This window comes from Heloderma suspectum, chromosome 3 (assembly GCF_057233095.1).
Source record: "Heloderma suspectum isolate Gila_16-S chromosome 3, 16-S_ref, whole genome shotgun sequence".
Classification (NCBI taxonomy): Eukaryota; Metazoa; Chordata; class Lepidosauria; order Squamata; family Helodermatidae; genus Heloderma; species Heloderma suspectum.
The window spans coordinates 257,205,846-257,229,046 of record NC_139460.1 but is presented as its reverse complement, the minus strand read 5'-3'; the positions used below and the strand labels follow the sequence as shown (position 1 = coordinate 257,229,046).

General features: G+C 43.7%; 1 protein-coding gene across 4 annotated transcripts in view; it reads right to left on the bottom strand.

Moving 5' to 3' along the window:
- The window catches only part of COL17A1 (collagen type XVII alpha 1 chain), a 94,710-nt gene that overhangs the window by 60,469 nt on the left and 11,040 nt on the right, over positions 1-23,201 (bottom strand). For 2 of the 4 annotated variants that reach the window (XM_084841990.1, XM_084841989.1), the window contains exons 2-13: positions 22,359-22,420; positions 21,406-21,450; positions 20,594-20,686; positions 16,963-17,094; positions 16,062-16,109; positions 13,856-13,891; positions 10,922-10,969; positions 8,656-8,799; positions 7,117-7,272; positions 6,441-6,512; positions 5,037-5,108; positions 3,286-3,360 (exon numbers count right to left, since the gene is read on the bottom strand). In XM_084841990.1, coding sequence (XP_084698116.1) covers positions 3,286-3,360; positions 5,037-5,108; positions 6,441-6,512; positions 7,117-7,272; positions 8,656-8,799; positions 10,922-10,969; positions 13,856-13,891; positions 16,062-16,109; positions 16,963-17,094; positions 20,594-20,686; positions 21,406-21,450; positions 22,359-22,413 — 976 coding nt within the window. In that variant the 5' untranslated portion in view covers positions 22,414-22,420. Of the gene's footprint in view, positions 1-3,285; positions 3,364-5,036; positions 5,109-6,440; positions 6,513-7,116; positions 7,273-8,655; positions 8,800-10,921; positions 10,970-13,855; positions 13,892-16,061; positions 16,110-16,962; positions 17,095-20,593; positions 20,687-21,405; positions 21,451-22,358; positions 22,421-23,201 lie in introns of all 4 variants that reach the window. The other 2 variants (XM_084841988.1, XM_084841987.1) reach the window with 1 other exon arrangement.

Genomic DNA, 23,201 nt, shown 5'->3' with positions numbered 1-23,201 from the left:
CAGTGATTCCACTAGAGCAAATGATGCTGTGCTAGCAGAAACCACCTTCCAAACTATGCACAAGGGGAGGAGCCAACTAAAGTTCCACTTGCCCCCTCCACGCTTCAGCCACCCTGCATTTGTGGCTGTCTAGCCGTGGGACGGAGTGGGAGAGGTGGCTGCCGGAAGACACATAGGATGTGTTATAGCGGCATTTCCACCTTCCCCACCCCGGAATGCCCCATTTTTGTTGCTTCACACTCTTCTTCTGAGTACGGAGTGCGGGGCCATTCTGAGCTGCCTGTGAGGCAGTGTGGGAGGGGGGGAAGGTCAGTTGCAGATCTTGAATTTAAAAGCTGCTTGCAGATCTTGAATTTAAAAGGCAGTTCGCTAGCACTTGTGCAATGGGGAAAGGCAGTGGAGCTCCGCTAGCAAAACAATTTTTTCCACTAATGGTACATTGGATTTAGGCCAGTATTTCCCCAGCAAATACTGGGGAATAATTTTGTGTAACAATGGAAGTTGCACAAATGTTACAGGTATCTATTGGCTAACTCCTGCAACAATACTGTGAAGCATTCACAAGCCCCTCCCTCACTAAAGCACATCTTTTTGAACATGTCAGCCCTTGTAAAATGGTGTTCCCCTATTTTTCTTTTTCCTTATTCCATCAGAGACGGTGAGCTTCTCTTCTCCAGCCCTCAAGCGCGTGCCTGCTACAATATTGTACGAAACCCTCCATCCATGACCCTCTGTGTAGCATTTTCAGAGAACTGGATGGGGCTGCCATGGGGAGGAGAGGGCAGGGAAGTCCACTTATGCCAGCCCAGTTGCCCCTGCCTAAATCTGGATCCAACCCCAGGACAGCAAAGTGAATAATCCTGATTATTTACCAAGAGATAACACTGTCTTCCATTCTGTCAGTCTTCACTCCCCTACTAATAGAGTGAGACAAAAAAGTCATTCTGCCTTTTATGTAGCTCAGCCTTCTCCAACCTGGTGGACTTCTACTCCCAGTAGCCCTAGCCAGCATGGCCAATGGTCAGGAAGTTGTAGTCCAAAACAGGTGTCCTCTATTTGAAGGGCCATCTACTCCATGTTTAAAGACAAAGAACCATAAAGAGAGAGCAGCCAGGGGCCTTGAAGTTGCCCTTCAACTGTGAGCACCTGACCAGCCGACTGAGCAGGCACCAGGTTGCGGTCGTCCCCGCTGTGGTGCGATGCATTGTAGTTCTATTTAAATTATAGTAATTATTTCTGAATTTGCATCTATACATATATGTTAGCACATGCAACCTTTTTGTGAATCGGTGTCCTCTTTTGTCTTTTTTTTTGGTGATGTGTAAATGTCTACCTTACTGATGTTAATGGGATCAGAGCTCGGCGGAGGAAAAAACTGCCAGCAGGAGACAGGGAAGAGGCTTCAGAGAGGGTTTAAGATTGCTTGCCCATGCCCCCACTGTGTCGTTAAAATCAGCCCCCTTCCCCCCCTTTTCAATTTGATGGGGCAGATCCAGATTTATCCTGTGCTGCCTGTGCACTAGTGGAGCCCAGCGGTAGCACAAAGGGGAGTTAGCACTTTGTAACGGAACTGGAAACCAGAGGAAATGCTCGTTTCTATAATGGGCAGGTCAGCCGAGCTCCCAGAACGAGCATTTCTACTTGTTTCTCGGGGTTCCTTTATGAAGCACTAACTGCCTGTTGCATTATCTATGTGTCCCACTGGTGTAACCGAATGAGCAGGAGCACAGTAACAGTGCAGGATCCTGCCCGTGGATCTGCAGTTTTACATCTAGCCAGGTCCAAGTAGCCAGCCCATGTAAAGTCTAACTTCTCTATAAGGATGAATGAAGATCAGCAAGAAAATATTCCTTAATACAAAATAAATGATGTTCCCAAATGCCCTCTTCAAGAAATAACTTTTCCAGTACTTACTAAAAGTAGATTTTTAATATACCACTCTCCAGCATATAGATGGAACTGCTCAGACCTCTGATCATAAATGGTGAGCTCATTCAGGTTTTTATACTGAAGGTTGACTTCCCAATAAGACGTGTAAAGAGGAACAATGAGAACAGAAAACTGCAGATTCTAATGGGATTAAGTCCAACGGTAGGGAATTTCCTATGTGGGAACTGCAAATGCGGTAAACCCACCCATAAACAATGTCATTTGAGTACTGTCTGTCAGAAAAATGCAGGGGACCGATCATGAGACGAGCCCCCATGTGCATGTAGTTTGTATAGCTGTAGGCTCTGTTCAAAAGTTATGACGCACGAGTGGAACCTAGGAGCAAAGCCCCTGGGTGCAATCCTCCTTACTAGAGAACTGTATTAAAATAGTTTCAAATAAGTTTTAGAGCCTAGAAGTGGGACCTCCAACAAATTAATGCATTTTTATTTCAATAAATATCCTGCAATGAAGAGTGCCTTTGCGCAAAATATGTTTGGATCCAATTGTTTTCTGTTAAAGAAACCTGAAACTGACTTTTTGAAAAATGTTCCCATTGCTTTTGCTACAGGGATATTACATTTTCCCAGCACCCAGATACTGTCAGTAGTACAATGTGATTTCCCCCTGTAGCTAACGCAGCAATTGCTGTTATTACTGCTATGAAAAATGTGACTGGTATGACTGTCAGTAGCAGGGGTGGTGAAACCCTTTCAGCCCGAGGGCCAAATGTATTTTTGGAGAAGCTCTCGGGAGCTGCATTCCAGTGGTAGATGGGGCCAAAGGCAAAAGGGGTGGGGCCAAACACACACAAAAACCGACACCCCAGCACGTTGTTGCTTAAAGCCCTTACTGCCAGTAGCTAAGCCTTAGGAGAGGCATTTCAAGCTTTTAGAATGGGGGAAAGACTGCACAAAAGCTGGAAACCACCAAATGATTGGGGGTTGGGGAAAAGGAGGCATGGCCATCTGGAAAACCCCAGAGGGCCAGATTGGGAGCCAGGGGCTGAGGTTCCCCACCCCTGATCTACTAGATAGTGTCTGTGACATCACTAATGACCAGTGGAGGCTGGTAGCTCTGATGCCAGTGGGGTGGTGAATACATTCCAGGTTTCAGTCAGAACCAGTCAGAGCCACTGCTTTGCACCTTGGATAGCTCCTTTAGAGTTCTGACTGAAACCCGGAGCGGATTCACCGCACCACTGACATCGGCACCACCAGCCTCTACTGCTAGCGAAACAACAACAACACCTCCCCATTCCGTGGCAAATATGTGCATGCGATGCAGTGAGAAGCAGCACCATCCCACCAGTTCTGTAGAAATTCGTATGACTCGTGAAATGCAAGAAAGACTCACCAGTTGTAGACGAGGTGGAGACCCCAGTACTAGTCATGCCGGAGCTCTGCACAGCATTTTTCTTTACTCCGTATGCTGCTGGTAATAAAAGGAGAGAGGGAGGGGAAGAGAGAAAAACTTTTCGACTCGCAATTGCTGGAAGCCAAAGGAAGAGATCTAGATGTTTGCTTCCCCCCGCCCTGGGAGCACCAAACCAAAGATAGAGGGAAAGGTACCTCTCTAAGAAGAGGCACTAATGATTAATAAATAACCATGTAGCATTTTCTGAGACTTTGAAATGCTTCTCATACATCAGCTCAGTAATTGTTATAACAACCTGTAAGACTGGTGAGTCTTATTGGGGGAGCCTGGCATCACCAGCACTGCTGAGGTACTATGCTTGCTCTCCCATCTCCACTAATCCTGTTTGACTGTTTGGATCCATAGCATGGGGATCGGTGTGGCCCCGGCATGGTCTGCAGATGCCTGGTACTCTGGTCCAGCATGCCTGATTCTCACAAACCCCTTCAACAGGAAGCACCGTGAGTCTTATGTCAAGCCACCAACATCCCTTACTAAGACATGCCAAATGCGTGATGGACAGTGCAGTCCGATGTGTATCGTTGCACTGTGATTGGTGTATGGGAGTAAGATAGCTTTGTCAGTATCTGCAGTGGAATTAGGTGTTCTTATAAACTTGCTCCAGGTTTTGGAGGGTCTATGGGCAAGAGACCCTCAATGGGCCCCCTCCCTCAGTGAGTCCGCCTTCTCACCACCATTGTCACCAGCTGCTGCTGATCTTCCTCCTCCTCCTCACTGCTATCCCTTGTTTGCGTGATGGGCAGGGAGCCATCAGGCAGTGGCATCTACTGCTTCTTCTTCTCACCAGTACCACTGGCTGGGCCACAACAAGAGGCAGGTGAAGAAGCAGGTTGCAATGGTGAAGAAGATGAGCAACTCCAGGGGGATTTTGTCAGTGGGCTCCTGCTGGCATGTGGACCCTTGGCAGGTGCCCAAGCACACCTACCCATAATGCAGGCCCTTCCGAGTCCACGATTTGTACATCTAGCTCAGGACTGTGTATTCCAGGGGTGCAGAGCCTCAGGCCCAGGGTGAAGTCTGGCCCTCCTGGGGTCCCAATTTGGTCCTTCAGAGTTCCTCAGTTGGCCACACTCCCTTTCCCTTGACCACCAATCATGTGGTGGCTTCCTGGCTTTTGTGTAATGTTTTTCCCCACTCTAAAAGGGGGAAATGCTTCTTCTCGGGGTTAGTTTCTGGCACTAAAAGCTTTAAGCTAAAATTTGCTGGCATTTGGGGCCCTGCTCCTTTTGCCTTTGGCCCTGCCCACCTCTGGAATGCGGCCCCAAGAGCTTCTCCAAAATGGGATTCGGCCCTCAGGCTGAAAGAGACTCAAACACGACCTAGCAGAGCCTTTCCAAGGTTTCATACAGGAGTCTTTCCCATACCTAGAAATGCCAAGGATTTAACCTGGGAATGTTGACGTGCAAAGTATGTGCTCTGCCACTGATTTGCAGCCCTTCTGCCCATCCGCTGACCATCCAGCCATGGCTGAGTTTAGTGAATACACATGGCATCAAATTGGCTGTGAAATAGGCCTGTCTGGAGCTACGCCATGACTAACTATCCAGGGTGCATAGAAATAAGTGTTAGGGAGAAATATTCAACACTTATCCATCAGGAATGTAACTCCTAAGGCTCATGTTATGCCACCACAAATGGCTCAGATTCTAGGTATTTTCATAAATACCTACCTGCAGAGGTTGTGGTTGCACTGTTTCCAACACCAAGAGTTCCTGGAGCCAGGTTGTTTTGAACACCAAATACTGCAAAGAAAATTTCCCTGGGATGAGGGGCAAGTTATAAAAAATCAAACACAACCACAGAGACTCCCCTTTGGGAAGGATGGTGTGACATTAATCATCTCCAAATATTGAAGACTTCCCCTTTCATCCCACCCCTGCATTGCAGCTTGTTAACTGAACTGGTTCACCATATGCTTCATATTAACTTCTAATTATCCTCTCAAAAGTGCATGAGTGCCTATAACATCTCACGCTGGAATCTTTGGGAGATACCTTGACAGTTATTTTTTGGAGTTCAGTGGTGAATTTATGCCTTCTCAGTGCCATGACTACATTTCTAGGATGATTTGTCAAGCTGGGACTGCTCATATATCACAATGGAGCAAGATCAATTCAGACTGTAATATCCTTGCTCAGAGGAAAGGCATGGAGATCTCCCTTGCTGCCAACCAGGCTTGAAGGAGATCTTTGCAAAGTAGGGAAATAATCCCTGTCTTGTAGAGCTGTCCAAACCTGGACACCAGGTCTGGAGGATTGTCCCACTCTCTCCCTGGCTCAGAGGAAGGATGGGGAAATTTTCCACACTGGAACCTAGGGCTTCTCACACCAGGCTTCTTATCCCACAGATTACCAGGGCTTTTGCTTCCAGATTTTTTGCGAGATTAAGATCGGCTCCTTACATGGGCTGACACAGGCTTTTTTTCTGGGACATCCCTTGCTTGCAAGGTTGACATGTGTCATTATACAGCCACTAGATGGTGCTGTGATATAGCGGACATATAATGGAACTATGCAATTTCACATGGCCATTAAAGTGGATTGACATTTAATACTACATTATCCCTGATCTTTTAAAAACCAGGATAAAGGTCAGAAAGCATGGGAGATGCCCTGGAGGGTGATGATGTCATGTAAAGGACCCACAAACCTCTCTGAGGGACCAGTCATGAGCATGCCTGGTGTAGAAATGCTCCTAGTCTTAGGGATACACTGCAACACTTGTTGCAGGTCCCACTTGCATTGATATAATGTGCTTTTTATCAGTTGACTGATTTAAAGCCTTGGGAAGACTATCATGTTGAAAGGTGGCTAAGAAATGGATCTATTAAATAAACAAATGAACAACAAATGTTTGTCTCTGAGGTTGCTGGAGTTCCAAACCACCTACTGAACATGGACTTCTGTATTTACAAATGGGTGGATTTCAAGTAGTCCCACTGAAAGAAAGAGAACTTCTACAGGTGTACCTGCTCTCAGATGCCAGTAATACGAGGAACTGGAGAATGGTGAGCAACCATTTCCAGCTCCCTTCCCTAACGCTTCTTGGAAAGGTGACGGAGGGAGAAAACACACCTGTGGAAGAAGTACTGTGGCCAACATTCAGACCGGGGGAGCTGGGAGCCAAGTTGTTTGGGACTCCAAACACTGTAGGGGGAAGGCAGGCAGAAAAGGAAGAGTGTTGGCTACAAAGGCACAGGGACGAAAATGAAAGAAGCCTCTAAAATCACTGCACTTTGCAATACCTCCCCCTTTACCCTAATATCACAAGTAGTTGATAATATGGTCACTTCAATCACAACTAGTCTTCTGCTGTTATTCAGTGTACTCTGAGGCAATGATATTATTCAAAGGACGGCTAAGTTTAGTAACACTAATTTAGATGGCTCTATTCGGTGAGTTGGGTTGCACAGTAGAGAGAAATACATACACACACACACACCAGCCACCATCCTGAAACCTCAAGGTAACTGGAACAGCCACTCAGGAAATTTGCCTTAGAGGAAAATTCCTTCCCAACTTCAAGAGCAGTTAGACCCTGAGGATGCAGCAAATTCTGGAACTAACAGAGGGAAAGGGGAGCTACTTAATTGCAGAAAAATGGTCAAGTTACACAATATTCACCTCTCTCTCTTTCTCCTTAGCCCTTAAGGGTACAATCCTATGACTGCTAGACCTTAAGAGAGCAATCCTATGGGCATCTAGCCCAAATGACACAGGGCTCTGTAAGGCTGCTTCAGTGAATGTGTACCTGATCCAGTAGAGTGGGCTGCCGTGTTGATTAATGACGAGCTTTGGGCCATATTGTTGTGGTAGCCACTGAGAGATGACCCTGCAGGCAGGGTGGAGGACCACATGTACGATGGGAGGGCAGCATTCAAGATGGTTGTGTCATATGTCCCTGACACTGGAAGAAAATCAAAGAGCAAGATCCAAAATCAGATGCTTATGGTATTTAATAATTGGAGCAGCCTTCCCCAACCTGGTGCCCTCCGGAGTTGGGTTACAACTCCCAGTATCCCCAATGAGCAGGGCCTTTGCTGATGCTGGCTGGGGATGATGGGAATTATAGCCCAGCCCATCTGGAATGCACCAGTTTGGAGAAGGCTGAATTAGAGGGTACCTTTTCTTTCTGTTCATCTTACCTGCTCATCAAATATGAAATCTGGATATTATGTGCTTTTCTTTAAACCAACAACAATGGTTTCTAGTCCTCAGAATTATGGAGAAAAGCTGGAATGTGTGCTTAAAGCAGTGGAGGGCAGAAGGTAGATTGGGAACCACTGGTAGATCTCTGGGTGATTTGCAGTAGATTGACAAGAGTTTCTAACTCCCAACTGCCTAACAATGGCAACAAAAGTGTCTGCCAGACACTTTATAACATTTGGATCACATCTCCTGTGTCTCAGGGTCTATGCATCAAGAGGCCTAGCAGTCCTAGGCCACAGTGCATGTTACTGGAAGGAACATTTAAAAGGTAACACAAGGAAGTTGGCTTCAGTACAGATGGTTGAGGAGGTGCCAACTGTACACAACTGATGATTTTATTAAAAAACAATAATCAGGAAAATCATCTTTAGTCTAGGGCTACTTCTGACAAAATAAATGAAAAAGCATCTCCACTGAGAGATTAAAGACTGAAGCTGTTGTATTTAACTCCACTGTCTGGATATTTGGCGAAAGCATTTGCCTTTGGACAATCCAGTGATCAGCTATGACCTTCTTTGCACTGTTGTTACAGGCCTGGAAGTAAGGTTTCCATTTGTAGCCTATGCCACTCTCTCTACCTTGTTTTGTGATTTGATCAGTTAGAAACATGGTAGAATCTCCAATGTCTCAGGTGCCTCTATGGCAGGGTCTGGGCAACATCTGAGGGTTCGGGGGGCAACTTTGGCCCCCTGGACCCCACCAGGACGTGCACACACCCCGGCCACCAAAATTCCCGTGGCCACCATGCCAAATCACCAACACGTTTTCACAGTGCGCCAGCAGTGGTGGCAAAAAGTGGCATTTCCTCTTTAAAACAAAGAGCGCGATGAGTTTGAAAGGCAAATCTCACTTCTGGAACGCCTGGGAGAGCACGGTTTGCCGTTAAAATAAGGCACGTGCTCACCGAGTGCCTCGTTTTAAAGGGGAAATGCTGCTTTATTTGCCGCTGCTGAGGTCAAAATTTAGCAGTGATTTGATGGTGGCAACAACAGCACTTGGGGGGGGGCTGCGGGGGCTGCAAAGCAGGACGGGGGGCACATACTGCCCACCCCTGGTCTCTGGACTTCCAGCCATGACATACCTGATTGGGTGCTCTCTGTCACCACCTTGGTTTCCACAACAGCTTTCTTAGGTATAGGGAGTGTGCTTGGGGGAGACCGTGTTGGGCTGGCACTAGCTGAGCGACTTCCCCGAAGCAGTCGTTTAACATCGTCCAGTTCTGTCCCTAAAGAGAAGGGACATATTGTGATGTCTTGTCGTTCAAAAATCAAGGGTTCCATGGAATAAGCTCACATATAAACGAAGGCTCCCACATAGCAGACAAAAGGTTTATTCTATATCCAAATGGGAATCAAGCACCAACATAACCTCTATGCTAGGAACAGGCTAACCGAAAACACTTGGTAAGTTAAATGCTCTACAGCTGTACTGGGAAACAGTTAATCTTAAGGAGAGATTACACCGCATCTCCCTTTCATATAAAACTTGGGGTGGGTTAGGGTATTTTTAAACCATGTTTTAATGTGTAATTTTACTGTTTTAAGTTGTACTGTTGTACATTGGCCAGAGTGGCCGGGTGGCCGGCCAGATAGGCGATTAAGAAATTTGAGAAAGAAAGAAAGAAAGAAAGAAAGAAAGAAAGAAAGAAAGAAAGAGCTATGAAACTGCAGTCCAAAACCAAGGTCCAAATGCAACTCTCAGCTGAAAGCACAATGAAGTATTTAACAAAATAAAACTATCTCAGTAGAAAATGGAATACTTCATAATTTTTCATAAAAATAACTGATGCATCTGAAGTGGGGATGGACAGATCTGTCATGGAGTTCCTCTCCATTTCTCATTTTCTTAATCTTAAATTCAATTCATCTCACACTTTGAATTTAAAAAAGAATCTTTGCATGAAAATTCGTAAGCATCTTTGCACACACTTCTAATACATGCATTTTCACCTAATATACATTTTCAAGCAATTTTCCTAATATAATGTATTTTAATGTTATTTTCATTTATATGTGCATTTTTGTACACCTTTTTTTGACTGGAGAACTCCATAGGGAAATTTGGAGAAGTGCGAATTTCAAAGGTTAACTGATTTTCAGTTCACATAGTGGCTTGAAAGTGTGAAATTATAAATTCCTCCCTCATCCCTAATTTGAAGGTAGCTAATACTGAGTGACGGAAGCCTTGTTTCTGTTCTGGCTGGTCCTTTTCAAAACCAGGTGTGCTTCCAGACAGATAGCTTCTCGTGCTACCAATAAAAAGACATTGTGTAGCTATTCTGTCTTTTCCTCCTTAACCAATTTTTCATGGAAAGAAAAATAGTGGAAGAAGCAGTTGAAACAAGAGGATTACAAATGGAAGACAACGTTGTCTGGACCCCCCATAAAATTCCATGAATGAGGGCCAAAAAAGGCAATACTTAAATTTTTACTCTAGGGTAAGCACAGGGGCTCCAACTCATCCCTGAAAAATCCCACCCCAGGGTCCCAGTCTGGACTGAGGGCCCTGCATCTACTGTAGAGTAAAAATGGAAAAGACATCACTGCTAGATATGGCTTTAAAGTAATGTCTGTTTTGGCCCTCGGCAGGCTGGGCAGCTGCATAATAAAAGCTTCATCTGGAACACTCCAGGACTCCTCCTCCAAATAAGACCACACCACAAGTCATTTAGGGCACAGACCTATGGATTGCACCCTGGGTACTTGTAAGCCCCTGAACTTGGAGACTTACGAGTATCCTACGCAGAGAGGGAGGTGCCTTGGGCCTCCCATGCTGCATTTTAGGTAGATGGGTGATTTTGCCCATCTAGTGGAGGCTTTGGGAAGGGGAGGGAAGGAGGCTGGGGCAGCCATAGGAAAGATTGTAGGACTGCCACTCTGGTCTCCTCCTCTCCCCTCCCCCTAGAACACTCCCTTCTCCCTGTCACTGCGTTCTGTTTTACAAATGTGGAGAAGGAGCCACAAATGTGGAGAAGGCGTGGTTCTCTCCATGCCAGCTACGCAGGGAAGCAGAAGGGGCAGAGAGCACGGTTTCCTGGCTCCGAGCTTGGAGCCCTGTCCCTGAGCGCGGAGCCAGGAAACCGAAAAATCCTATATCCCTCAGACGCTGTCTAGGGGACATAGGACTGTTCCCTTAGCATTATACTGACCCTTATGCAACATATTTTTGTGATTCTCCATACAGTTCCTATGCCATAGATTAGGAACATGTTTTATGACATCATGGAAAAAAGACTACAGAATGGTCAGAGGAAGAGGTAATTACCAAACCTCATGGATTATTAATGAAAGAGATTCAGACTCAGAGATGCTTTTGTTCAAATGCACAAAAAACAGCTACACACTTACACCTGGTTGATGGAGAAGCACTCTGCAGCCTCACTCGGATTTCACTCTCTGTGCAAGACAAAAGGAAAGAAAAAGGTCATTGTGAAGTGTGAGGTGTATTGGTAACTTGATGCCCTGTATGCATCTTTGAACTGGAGAAGGTACATTGCTCTGGGTAGGTACCTTGGTCTGTGGTTTGTTTTGTCAGTACTCAGGCCCATTTGACATGCCTTCCTTAATTGCTCATTTTAAAATGATTTTACTGAAATGGGGGCAGGAGCTTTTATAAAATCGCACGGTGTTACAGTCCTAGTCCTCCTATCCATCTTGTTCTCTCCCCGCAAACACACATTTTTCCAGCCCTACCAGAAGATGCTGAGGATTGAACCTGGAACTTTCTGCATACAAAGCATGGGCTCTGCCACTGAGCCACAGCCTCTCCCTAATTCTGATCTTTCTGATCTGAGCCACAACTCCTCCATATTCTGATATTGCTTCCTCCAGTTATCAGCTAGGAACCAGCGAGTGAACGTCTTTGGAAAGGAACGTTCAGGGCTGGCCTAGCTGCACAAACAACCCGAGCAGTTGCTTTGGCCAGCAATATTTTAGTAGGGCTGAGTGTATTTCCTCTGTTCTGTTATTGCATTCCATGGCTTTGCTCTGCACTGTGTTCTTCACCTGCCTTCTGGTTTTACTTGGAGAATCTCTAACATTAATTTTGTAATAAACTCTTGCTCATTTTGCCATAGTTTTCAGCTCATGTTCCTTTTTTTCACCCTTAAAAGTTAGCACTGTACACCAGCACATACGCACTCTGATTAAATCAATGAAAAAATAATAATCTTGATGTGATCATACAGCTGTCTTAAGATACATTTTGAGACTGTGGTTTAATCAACACACATATGCCATGATGATGATGATGATGGAAGTGTGGAACCACAAGATCATATGGAGGTGCCTCTGTACTAGTTGATCCAAAGGTCACTGAAACTCAAAACTTTATAAATAATGTGTAAAAAGGGCAAAAAGGAGGAACCTGGGAACTACAGACCAATCAGTCATCAAACTCTGGGAAAATTCTGGAGCAGATTATCAAGCAATCCGTCTGTAAGCACCTTGAAAACAATGCAATGATTACTCGAAGCCAACATGGATTTGTCAAGAACAAATCCTGCCAGACAAATCTGATCTCATTTTTTGATCAAGTAACCTCCCTTGTGGACTATGGGAATGCTGTAGACATAATATACTTCGACTTCAGCAAAGCTTTCGACAAAGTGCCCCATGATATCCTGATGAGCAAACTAGCTCAAAGTGGGCTAGATGAAACAACGATCCGGTGGATCCACAGTTGGCTAAGAATCAGACTCAAAGAGTGCTTATCAATGGGATCTTCTCAAACTGGGGAGAGGTAACGAGTGGGGTACTGCAGGGCTCAGTCCTGGGCCCAGTGCTCTTCAACATTTTGATTAATGACTTGGAGGAGGAGGTGCAGGGAATGCTGATCACACTTGCAGATGACACAAAATTGGGAGGGATAGCTAATACTTTGGAAGACAGAAACAAAATTCAAAGTGATCTGGATAGACTGGAGCACTGGGCAGAAAACAACAGAATGACATTTAATAGGGATAAATGCCAAGTTCTGTGCCTAGGAAAAAGAAACCAAATGCACAGTTACAAGATGGGGGATACTTGGTTCAAGAACACTACAAGCGAGAAGGATCTTGGAACTGTTATAGATCACAAGCTGAATATGAGCCAACAATGTGATGTGGCTGCAAAAAAGGCCAATGCCATTTTGGGCTGCATTAATAGAAGCATAGCTTCCAAATCCTGGGAAGTACTAGTTCCCCTCTACTCAGCACTGGGTAGGCCTCATCTGGAGTACTGTGTCCAGTTCTGGGTACCGCACTCTAAGAAGGATGCAAACAAGCTGGAGAGGATTCAGAGGAGGGCAACAAAGATGATCAGGGGACTGGAAACAAAGCCCTATGAAGAGAGACTGAAGGAATTGGCCATGTTTAGCCTTGAGAAGAGAAGGCTGAGGGGGGATATGATAGTGCTCTTCAAGTACTTGAAAGGTTGTCACAGAGAGGAAGGCCAGGATCTCTTCTCGATCATCCCATAATGCAGGACATGGAATAATGGGCTCAAGTTACAGGATGCCAGATTCCGGCTGAACATCAGGACAAACTTTCTGACTGTTAGAGCAATACGACAATGGAACCAATTACCTATGGAGGTAGTGGGCTCTCACACTGGAGGTATTCAAGATGAGGCTGGACAGCCATCTGTCAGGGATGCTCTGACTTGGATTCCTGCATTGAGCAGGGGGTTGGACTCGGTCTTAGAGGCCCCTTCCAACCCTGCTATTCTATGATTCTATGTCTTTCGGCAAAAATAACCAGCAGCAAAAGACAAGACTAAGATCATAAGAACTAGAAGCCAAACTAGAGGAGATACATTGGAGATTGATGACTGGATCTCCCGTTTCTTTACATTTTTTTATTATTACAAAATAGGCACTAGAGCTGGTGGTGATTCAGAACAGGATCCTGGGAGAAGGAACCTTTTCTTTCCATGTCATTTTCTCCATGTAACTAACTACCTCCCCCAAGTGTGATCACCCTTATGGCTGCTTTAAAAGGGGGTGGGGTGGGGGAGGATATCTTATCACAGATCTCCAATGCCTTGTCTAGTTGTCTTAAGTCCATGTGCCCAAAGGGACGTTGCACACAAGCTTCCTGAATGACACATAGCAGCTCCCCTTTTAAAGCTGAGGACATTTTCAAGACCCACTTGTTAATTGGCATGGAGCTTAGTTGGCATGGAGCAATTCAAAGAAAACGGAAAAGAACACAAATCCCACTACACATGCCCAGACGCCCTTGGCTATGCCTCCTAAATCAACTCTTTGAATCTTTGTAAAGTGTATATATTATATTTTACCTCGGGTTTGGCTTCTCCCCCGGGTAGCAGAGGAACCTGTGAAAAGCAAAAGAAATATTGTTTAAAATTTTATTTGAAAAACTGAAAACAACGCTAATGTCTCCAAATCACAGCAGTAATACTGCTTAGAATACTGGTTGCTTCCAGACAGACAGATCCTAGCACTACCAATCAAAAGGTGTGCAGCTATTCCATCCTTCCATCCTTTAATGGGTTTTTTTGAGGTAGGAAAAAAAGATGGAAGGGGTGGCGGGAAAAAACCATGGAGGGTTAGAAGTTGATGACAGTGTTTGAAACCCCCAGTAAAGTCTTGGGCTTGAGGCAGGGTGACTGGTCAATGAAAGCCTTATCTGGAAGCACCTTTTTATTTAAATAAATAAAAATGTTCAACTATCAGTATTCATGATTTATCTTAGATTCCAGAAACTGGCCACTGCCCTTAATTTTGGCTTCCAAAAAGTTTACTGTAAAATAAAAGCCCAAAGTTGCCTCAGTTTAGCGCAATACAGGGCTGTCTCTTGGAATGGTTTTGTGGGATTGTACAATGATATATGCACATTGGATATTTCTCAGCATTTTTTTAAATAGAGGTCACCAAAACTTCATATTTATTTGCAATATTGCATCCAAGTGGTGCAACTCCAGCTGCTTGGCTCTATGTTGAGTTGATTCTGGGCCTACTTTGGCTTTCCCTTAGACAAGAATAAGACCTGCCAAGAATATAGGAAATAACCAAGAATTTGGCAGGTAACATCTTGTCTGAGGGAAACCCGAGTAAAGAAAGCCTTCCTTAAATGGACACCTCAAAACAGTACTTAACATTCCTATCCAAAGGCATGCTATTGGAAGTAATTAGAAAGGGTGTACATTTTGTATCCTCAGATTGCAGTTTCAAATTAATAATAATGACCTGATTTGTTCTACTGTGGGAATGTGGCCAAGACAAGGAGTAAGGCATTTATGGAGTCCCCACCTGTAAAAGATCAGGTGGTCTGCCCAGGAGCCTATGAAGTAGAATTTATTTAGGTATGCCAGACCACATTATTATTATTTTTTTTACAAACAATTGGATTCAGTGGTATTGTCTTCATCTTAATTGTGTTCCATCACTTTAGTGCACTTTCCTCCCACGCTCTTTGGCAGGGGGCAGGGAGGCTAAGCTAGAATATTTCTGCCCATGACTTTTCTTGCGCATTATCATTCATTCAGTACTAATAGAGCAATGCCCATGACACCATAAATAAGGGGTTGAGAAATGTGTGTGGTTGTGACAGAACCAAAAGCAGGTCTTTCATTGCTATTTTTTCTTTCTGATTTGTTTTCTGCCCTCATGCAGTGGGGAAGAATTAAAAACAAGGAGAGGCTCAGAAAGAATTGGAAGTTTGGTACTTCCAGTGACAGAAGAATGAGACTTCTTCAGTCCACTGAACTCTCTATCCCTTCTCACATCTCCCAGCTTCTTAGGGCCTGATTCTCAAGAATCTTGCATTGCAGTGGTACAGTCAGGAATAGGAAGCACCACCAGTAGTTCTACACCTGTGGTAAATAGCTTCTGGATTTGCTTTGGGCTTCCTGGCTCTACCATTAGGCAGAGTGAGGCAACTGCCTCAGGCATACAATTTTGAGTGTCATGAAAGGGCAAGAAATTGATAGTTATTTTATTTATTGTTATTGTATTTTGGCTGCCAGGTGGGCACTTCTGGGATATTCTTCCTCAAGTGCCAAATTAACCAGCCTTGGCCAGCTTTGGGAACTATACACCTTGACTTGGCAGGGGTAGGGGGCATTTCTTGCTCCATCTCAGACATCAACATGCCTTGGGCCAGCCCTGTGGTGGGACTCATATATCCACACTAGTACCACAGGATGGAATGGGGAAGACTTATGTTTGTGCTTCAGTGCACAGGACTTCTGTGGATGAGGCACCTCTGTTTTATGTCCAAATATTACACATATGCATCTCTGCTCCTTATCCACTAAAGCCATAACTATTAGAAAAAGCAATTTTTTTAAAAGAAAAGATTCTGCACTAGAATGAAATATGACACTTAAGAAAAGTATGCAAATCTATGTCAGTTGCACAATTTATTCCAGTGGAAATTAGGGTGATTGTCAAACCATAGAATTTTAAATTACTTGATCATACAATGTTTAATATGCACATGCGCTCAAGTTGGCCTTCATAGTATTAATAATGGAAACATACCGAAATCTTTTCTTGGAAACTCTGGAGAGGAATTTGCACTGGAGCTCCCTGGAGGAGAAAGAGAAGGTTTCATTGGAAAACTATACCACACCTTCTATACTGAAAGGGGCAGTCCAGTATACTGTATCAACACCGCACCACATTTCAAAGATGCAATATAGAGTATCTGGGGCTTTATTTTGGATGTAAACAGTTTCTGAAGGACATATACAGATCTATTGATAGAATATATCAATATTCAAAAGTGAGAAATAAATGATTATCGCTTCTGGAGTGTTAGCAGTGCATAATGCCATACTCCCAAATAGTTGAAAAGATCATGATAGATGAGACAGCAACTATTTTTTATTTCTTCTTTAATAGGACAGAAGAAGCCATTGGAGGAACAGATGGGTCCAAAATAGCTGAGATCTAGGTACTATAAAGGGCAAGTATACACTGGTAGGGTCCTAGGATAGTTGGAATGATCAGTCAATATAATCCTAACTCCGTATTTTCTTGATACTATGGGCTTTTTCACATGGAGCTTTTATCCTGCTATTGAGATGGCTCTCTCACAGAAGTTTGAGGCTCTTTAGATGACACCATGAACCTCCAGGGCGTCTTCTGCACTAAATGCCCTGTGTTCCATTTTTAAATAGATCACAGATAATGAGCTATCAAATTACCCCATTGTGTTCCGCTTGAGTTCCCTCCGTGAAAAGAGGAAAAGCAACAAGAAGTGGAGTGAGATCAATGAAAGATATGGAAGATTCTGATATGGGGAGCAGGATGGGGAAAGGGGAAGGGTAAAAGGAAGTGGGTGAAAAGGGAGCCATTGTGATCCCACATTTAAAACGGAAGCAGAAAGCCTCATTTTCAATGCAGGATTTTAGGCTGGTGTAGAGATGCCCTATGATACCTTCGTATGCTGCATGGCGGGTGGCATAGGTTTTTCGTTCAAAGGTTGAGCCAGGTGATTTGGGAAGAGTAGAGCAAGGAGTGGTGGCTTGCTTGTAGGAGGAAGAAGAGGAATTCATTCTAGCATTTCCACCTATAGATGAAACAAAACCTCTTCAGATATATGTACAATGGATTGGACTGAGATGAGAATGAAAGAGTTTCTCTTTAATTGCTTGGTTACATATGGTCTACAGATGAGCCGTAAAGTCTAGCTCTGTCTCTCTCTCTGTATATATATCCACAAATACATGGATTTAGTCTGCCTAATTCTAGAAAGACCACCTTCAGCGTCTTTCACTGAAGTGACCATTTTTGCCAGCACTAGTTCTGGAGAGTCTGTAGCCTTTTCCTCAAAGATGGGAGAGGTCCAGAGCTTGTTACGTTGGTATTGATTGTTGGCTCATCTTTAAGATAAGTATGACAAACAAAATATTGAATAAAATATTTTGTTCAAAATATTTGAAAATACTTATAGTCCATATTCAAAGTGATCTTTTACAACAAAATGTAAGATGGCAGATATGTTCTCAAGCCAGTTTAGTCTCAGTGTCTTCCTTGGAACAAAATCAATTTACTGTATATGTGAGCACTCTGGTGTCATTGTTGTGGATTCCAGTTTAAGGATTGTGTCCAGAGACACAAACAAGTTAATCTAGAGTACTTATTTAAGCTTGATTGTTTCTGTCCATTTTAAATTTAATTTATAGCCTTCTTCCCAATGAGAGTAAATCCCACTGAACTTAGCAGGGCTTCTTGGATGAAATGCACAGGATTGGGCTTGTAAACCAACTACAATTCTTTGATGCAGATAGTTATTATTCCCTGGTTTTTCTTGGGGCTCTTGGCTGTCTCCCATCCAGGGCATGGATGCGGTTTACATCTGCTTAGCTTCAGCGCTGCTATAGCATCAGATCCTCCTAAACCATTCACTGGGCCCAGCCAACCAGACTCAAACTCCATCACTGGTTAAGTGGTATATACTTTAAATGTCAGTGGAAATTGCATTTGGGGCCTGCTAAAGTTACTTAGGAGTTTTACAAAGCGTTTTAGCTCAACAACAACCCGGTGTGATAAGTTATACTGAGTGAATTGCCCAAAGCTGCCCAGAAAGCATTACCTTCTAACTACTACACTAGCCTTAGAAAGAAGGAAAAGCTACTAAGAACTACCACTATTTTGACAGAGGAATAGAACAACTGGAAAATAATCCACAAATCAATGCCTGGGTTTTCAGCCATAGTTCCATGGGGTCCAGTGTCTATTCATAAACTAAGTCCCAACTCTTGCATAGTCTCTGCTATCTCCTGCTCTGGTGGGAAGTTCAGCCCTGTTCCTTCCTCCAACAGCAAAAAAGCTCTGCCCTCAAAGAAGGAATTTGATGTGGGTTTTATAAATAAAAGCAAGCTGAATTTGGCAAGAGGACTGAATGGGCAACGGGCTCATTTCTGCCTCAGTGTCAGAGGCATAGCAAAACACAAGCCATGCTTGGAATAATGTGGTTAGTATGTGGTTTGCCAAAAGGACTGGCCAATGTATAACTTTCTGCCCTTGGATATTTGTCAGATCACCAAACAGAAGGATGGCTGTGATCTAATAAGATACAGTCATGTGAATAATGGGTGGGTGCCATCCTCCGATTTATGAAAAGAGAATATGCCCTTTGTAATCTCAGCAGAGGACTGTTCTTGTACATTTGCTTGTAGTTCTGGGGCTGGTATCATTGTTCAGTGGCCTCCCCATTAAACTGTTTTAAGAACAATGGACTTTTGTCAGGAAGCCTTTGCTTCCCTCCCCACAGCGCCAGTTTTTAAGCAAACTGGCAATGCACAGAATTAGACACACTCAAGAGGCTCTGGCCCTTTTAATGCTGCTGCTGCTGTGAGTGTCATACATTTAATTCTGATTAGTGAGGCACCCACGGAGATAGAGAGTTCCAAAAACACATTTCAATCAGGGGCATTAAAAGAAAACACAGTATTTGCTCTAGATCGATTAACTGAGAGTGTTCCTTCTAGAAGGTGAGTATCTGGTCTGTGGAGAACTCTGCAGCCAGAGGGTTTTATGATGTTCCTTGACATGATGTGGGGCCTGACCTGTGTAGGCTACCTCATACAGTACGTATAAGAAGTACTTCTTCACACTGTGCATAGTTACTAAGGAATTGCTACCACAAGATGTAGTGATGGCTGCCAACTTGGATGAATTTTAAAGGGGATAGACAAATTCATGGAGGATGAGGCAATCAGTGGCTGCTATTCAATGGGCTGGTTCACATGATTGCCACAGCCCACTGTGGCTTATTTGAGCCATGGTGGATTGTGGTGCATGCCGGTGGCCATTTTGAATATTCAAGCTGCGGCAGTCGGTCACCATGGCTTATCATGATGTCCAAACCTGGTGAGGGTGGATTGTTGGCATGGTTGACAAACCACCCAGAACCCATGGGCTGTTTTAGGATTGTGGGTGATTTGTTAGTTGCACCAACAACCCACCTGCACTGGGTTCAGACATCACAATAAGCAATGGCATCCACCTGCCATGGCTTGAATATTCAAAATGGCTGACGAGCACATGCCACAAGCCACGGTGATCAGACCGTGGTGATCAGGCAAACCAGGTGTTGGGGAACATAAATCCTGGAGAGTGCTATTACATTTATATAGGCTTGTGGGCTTCCTATTGGGGCATGTGGTTGGGTTTTAGTGGGAACAGAATACTGAACTAGATGGCCTTTGGTCTGATCCAGCATGGCTCTTCTTGTGTTCTTAAGTTTAAGTATACCACAACTAAACACCCTGTTTCAAGCACTCCAGTGGACAGTTTCTTGGATGGATAAATGAATATCTCTTTATATTCTATGGTGCATAGCTATTCTAGAGCAAACCAAATAAGTTTGTATGCAACTAATTTTTACTGGGAATTGTCACACTGGATTCGTGTGCCTCAACATGTGTAACCCAAGATACAGGGGTACATGGAAGGAGCCTCCTCGAAGGAGCCTCCTCCTTCGAGCCTCCTCGAAGATTGTTGTACAATCAGGTGTACTCTGGTAACAGTGCATTGTGCCAACTAATCCTTCTACCACCTGATCGAACCGTGGCTCGGTGGTGTGGTGGTGGCTACATTTTGGTGTAGCGGAGTTTGCTGTGGACATGACATGATGACAACCCAAGATACAACCTCCCTGCAAAAGGTTGAGTAACCACTAAAAGAAATTTTTGTGAACCGCCCAGAGAACTTCGGCTATTGGGTGGTATAGAAATGAAATGAATGAATGAATGAACGAACGAACGAACGAATGAATGAATGAATAAAAGATTACAAGGAAATTTAATTGTGTGGTGGCATTTCCTGTCAAAACGTATTGTATAAATTCCCACCTTAAGATTGCCATTTAAAATCTAGAAACTGGGTCTTAGTACTGTTTGTGGTAAGTATTCTCCTCCAAAAGTTCAGAGTAGGACACCTCTGCCCCCCCCTTTTCTGGTTATTTGCCAATAGTAAACATTTTTGTGACCCACCCTTTCTCCTTTCTTCTCACTTCCATTTATGTTCCTCATTTATTTGATCTCAATTTGAGAACCACTTACTGGCTGTGACATAACTGCTGCCATAGGTCCTCTTTTCCACTCCGCTCCCTCCACTATAAGCTGTTGATTTGAGCCCACTGCTACCACCTCCTTCTGTCAGAGAAAACACAAAATGAGACTCTGTAGGTGAGTCTCTCTCACAAACTGGTGAGAGAGGGTGACTTGCCCAAGATCACACAATGAGCTTTGTGGCTTAGCAGGGATTTGAACCTCAGGCATAGTCTGTCGCTCTAGCCTCTGCAGCACAAGTACTGGACACAAAGGTTCTAGATGCCAAAGCCAACCAACTATGTTAGTCAACATGCCTTCCTATCTAGGTCTTTCCACGCTGGTAATGTGAGGGGAGGTTGTATTCCAAAAGCTAAGGAAGCTAGAACTCCTGCTTGGAAGATGTGGACTGATGTTCTGCAGGAACGATGGGAGAAGAACGTCAACTGATTAAAAAACAACACTATTCTCACTATGTCCCATGGCTCAGAATAAAAAATGGAACTGGATTTTGTTGCAAGTATTCTTTTGAGCCATGTCAACTTCTTAAAACTCACATACAGTTTACATGAGTATGATGAACTCACATGCACAGAGGTGGCCCATACAGAGTCTTGCTAACTTTGATACGTGTCCTTCCTGTTACTCGGGCAGCGTTTCAAAAGAGCAACTGAAAGCAACAAAATGAGTCTCCCCTCACCCCAAATTGGATCTGTGGGTTTGGGGGCATAAATGCACAAGGATTTGCATGAGGCACAAATAGAGCAAATGAGGTGTGTGTGTGCAGACATGCTCGGAGCAAATTCTGTATAGCAGCCACTTACTTGGGGGAAGAGATGTCAGCCTGGTAGTAACAGTTTCTGTAATAACTGTAAATAAGAAGAAAAAGAAAAAAGAAAAAAAGGAAATGTAAGCACATGGGAGTGTAATATGCCAGGAGCTTCTCCTGCGCCAGCTCTACTGAGATGAACAGGAGCTACACGAGATCACTAAGGGCTCAATCCTATGCATGTTTAGGCAGAAAAAAAAGTCCTACAACACTCACCATTCCCAGCCAGCCATGTCCTTTTTTTGGTCTAAACATACATAGGTTTGTGCCCTAAAGGAATACTTCCTTTTTCAAAACTGCCATTCTTAAACTGAAGTTTGAAATTGAACCAATGTGTTGGATTGAAAGTTGCTTTGAATATTCATGTCTGCTACTATGAATACCATGGCAATTCAAAAAAGTGCTGAAATCCCAGTTTTACAGGTGAAATACTTATTAAATCATAGTGGGCTTTAACATTTATAAGGATTTATTATTCAGCAGGGCCAGTTGCCTGAGTCCCCATCAAATTAATAGCCAAAAACATTTCTGAGGTTGGCTACACACTGCTCCTGAAATTGCCTATCACATTAAGCTCCTATTGTGTGTGGAGTCAGATTAATAAGTGGGCATTTCCAATCCATATAAAAAGTCCATTTTGGAAGTCATTGGGAGATTCCATTTTGTAACTGGAAGGTTCCATTTCGTCCCACCACAGGACTGATTCACACAAATGGTTGTTTAAAGTAGATGAATCACCACGAGATGACTCTGCACTCTCAATATTCAGGTAGTAAAAGGTTCTCTACATGAGATCAATCTAGAAATCAAGCATAACTTAGGTTTCAGAAATGTGTAGAGGTGCTTTCGGAAGATGACTTCCGCCACATATCTATTGAAGAGGAAAGTGACCGTATGCTAACTTTTACCTCAACAGTGGTTAAGGAAATTGACTTAAAGATCACTTACGTCTCTCTGTGACTTCTGTTCCATCCCGCTTGTTTTTCTTTGTTACAGCGTCCATATCATTACTACCTCAAGGTGAAGAGAAAGAAGAAATGTTAACATACTACTGACCCCGTGGCTGCTACTCCCTGCTGTGGTGGCCACTGTCCAGTAAGGGCATGGCCACTTCCTCTCTTCTCAGCTGATGCTCAGTGGTGGCTGGGCAGTGCAATTCACAAACTTCCACACAGGCTACCACTGCCCACTTCATAGGGTTTTTTTTAATGAGAACACATGAGATGCATAAAGACTTTAAAGTGCACTGCAAATTAAAGGTGCTCATCTTTCTTTTCTTTTCTTTTCTTTTCTTTTTAAACTTATTCCTCCCAGAAGGGAAAGGCACTCTGTACGTCAGAGGTATTGTGTCTTTTGGTCCATTTCCACGTCCCTTTAAAATGCTCCAAGGTAATCTGCCCAGGCAGCTGGAATTGTTTAAATCCAGGCCTGGCAATGCTTCCAATGATGTTTCTAGGCCAGTGTCCTGAGAAGGGGGTAATAAGACTGAATAAGTTGAGAGGCACAATTTGATAAAAGTTTTTTTAAAAAAATCATTGCCTTAGCCTGTGAAGAAATAGTGTCATCTAGTGGTAGCTCAGGAGTACTTAGCCAAAGTTTCCTCTTATTTTTCAGATTGACTTCGTAGCTTTATTCTTCTTCTAAAAGGCATTAAAAAGTAGAAAGTGTACATATTTCTAAAGTACAACATTGATGTTACTTTTTCCTAATAAATAAGACAGAGAAGATTTTCTGCCTTGTGTCTGATACAGATACTACTGTAACTCATAAAGTCTCTCTTTTTGCTTTGGC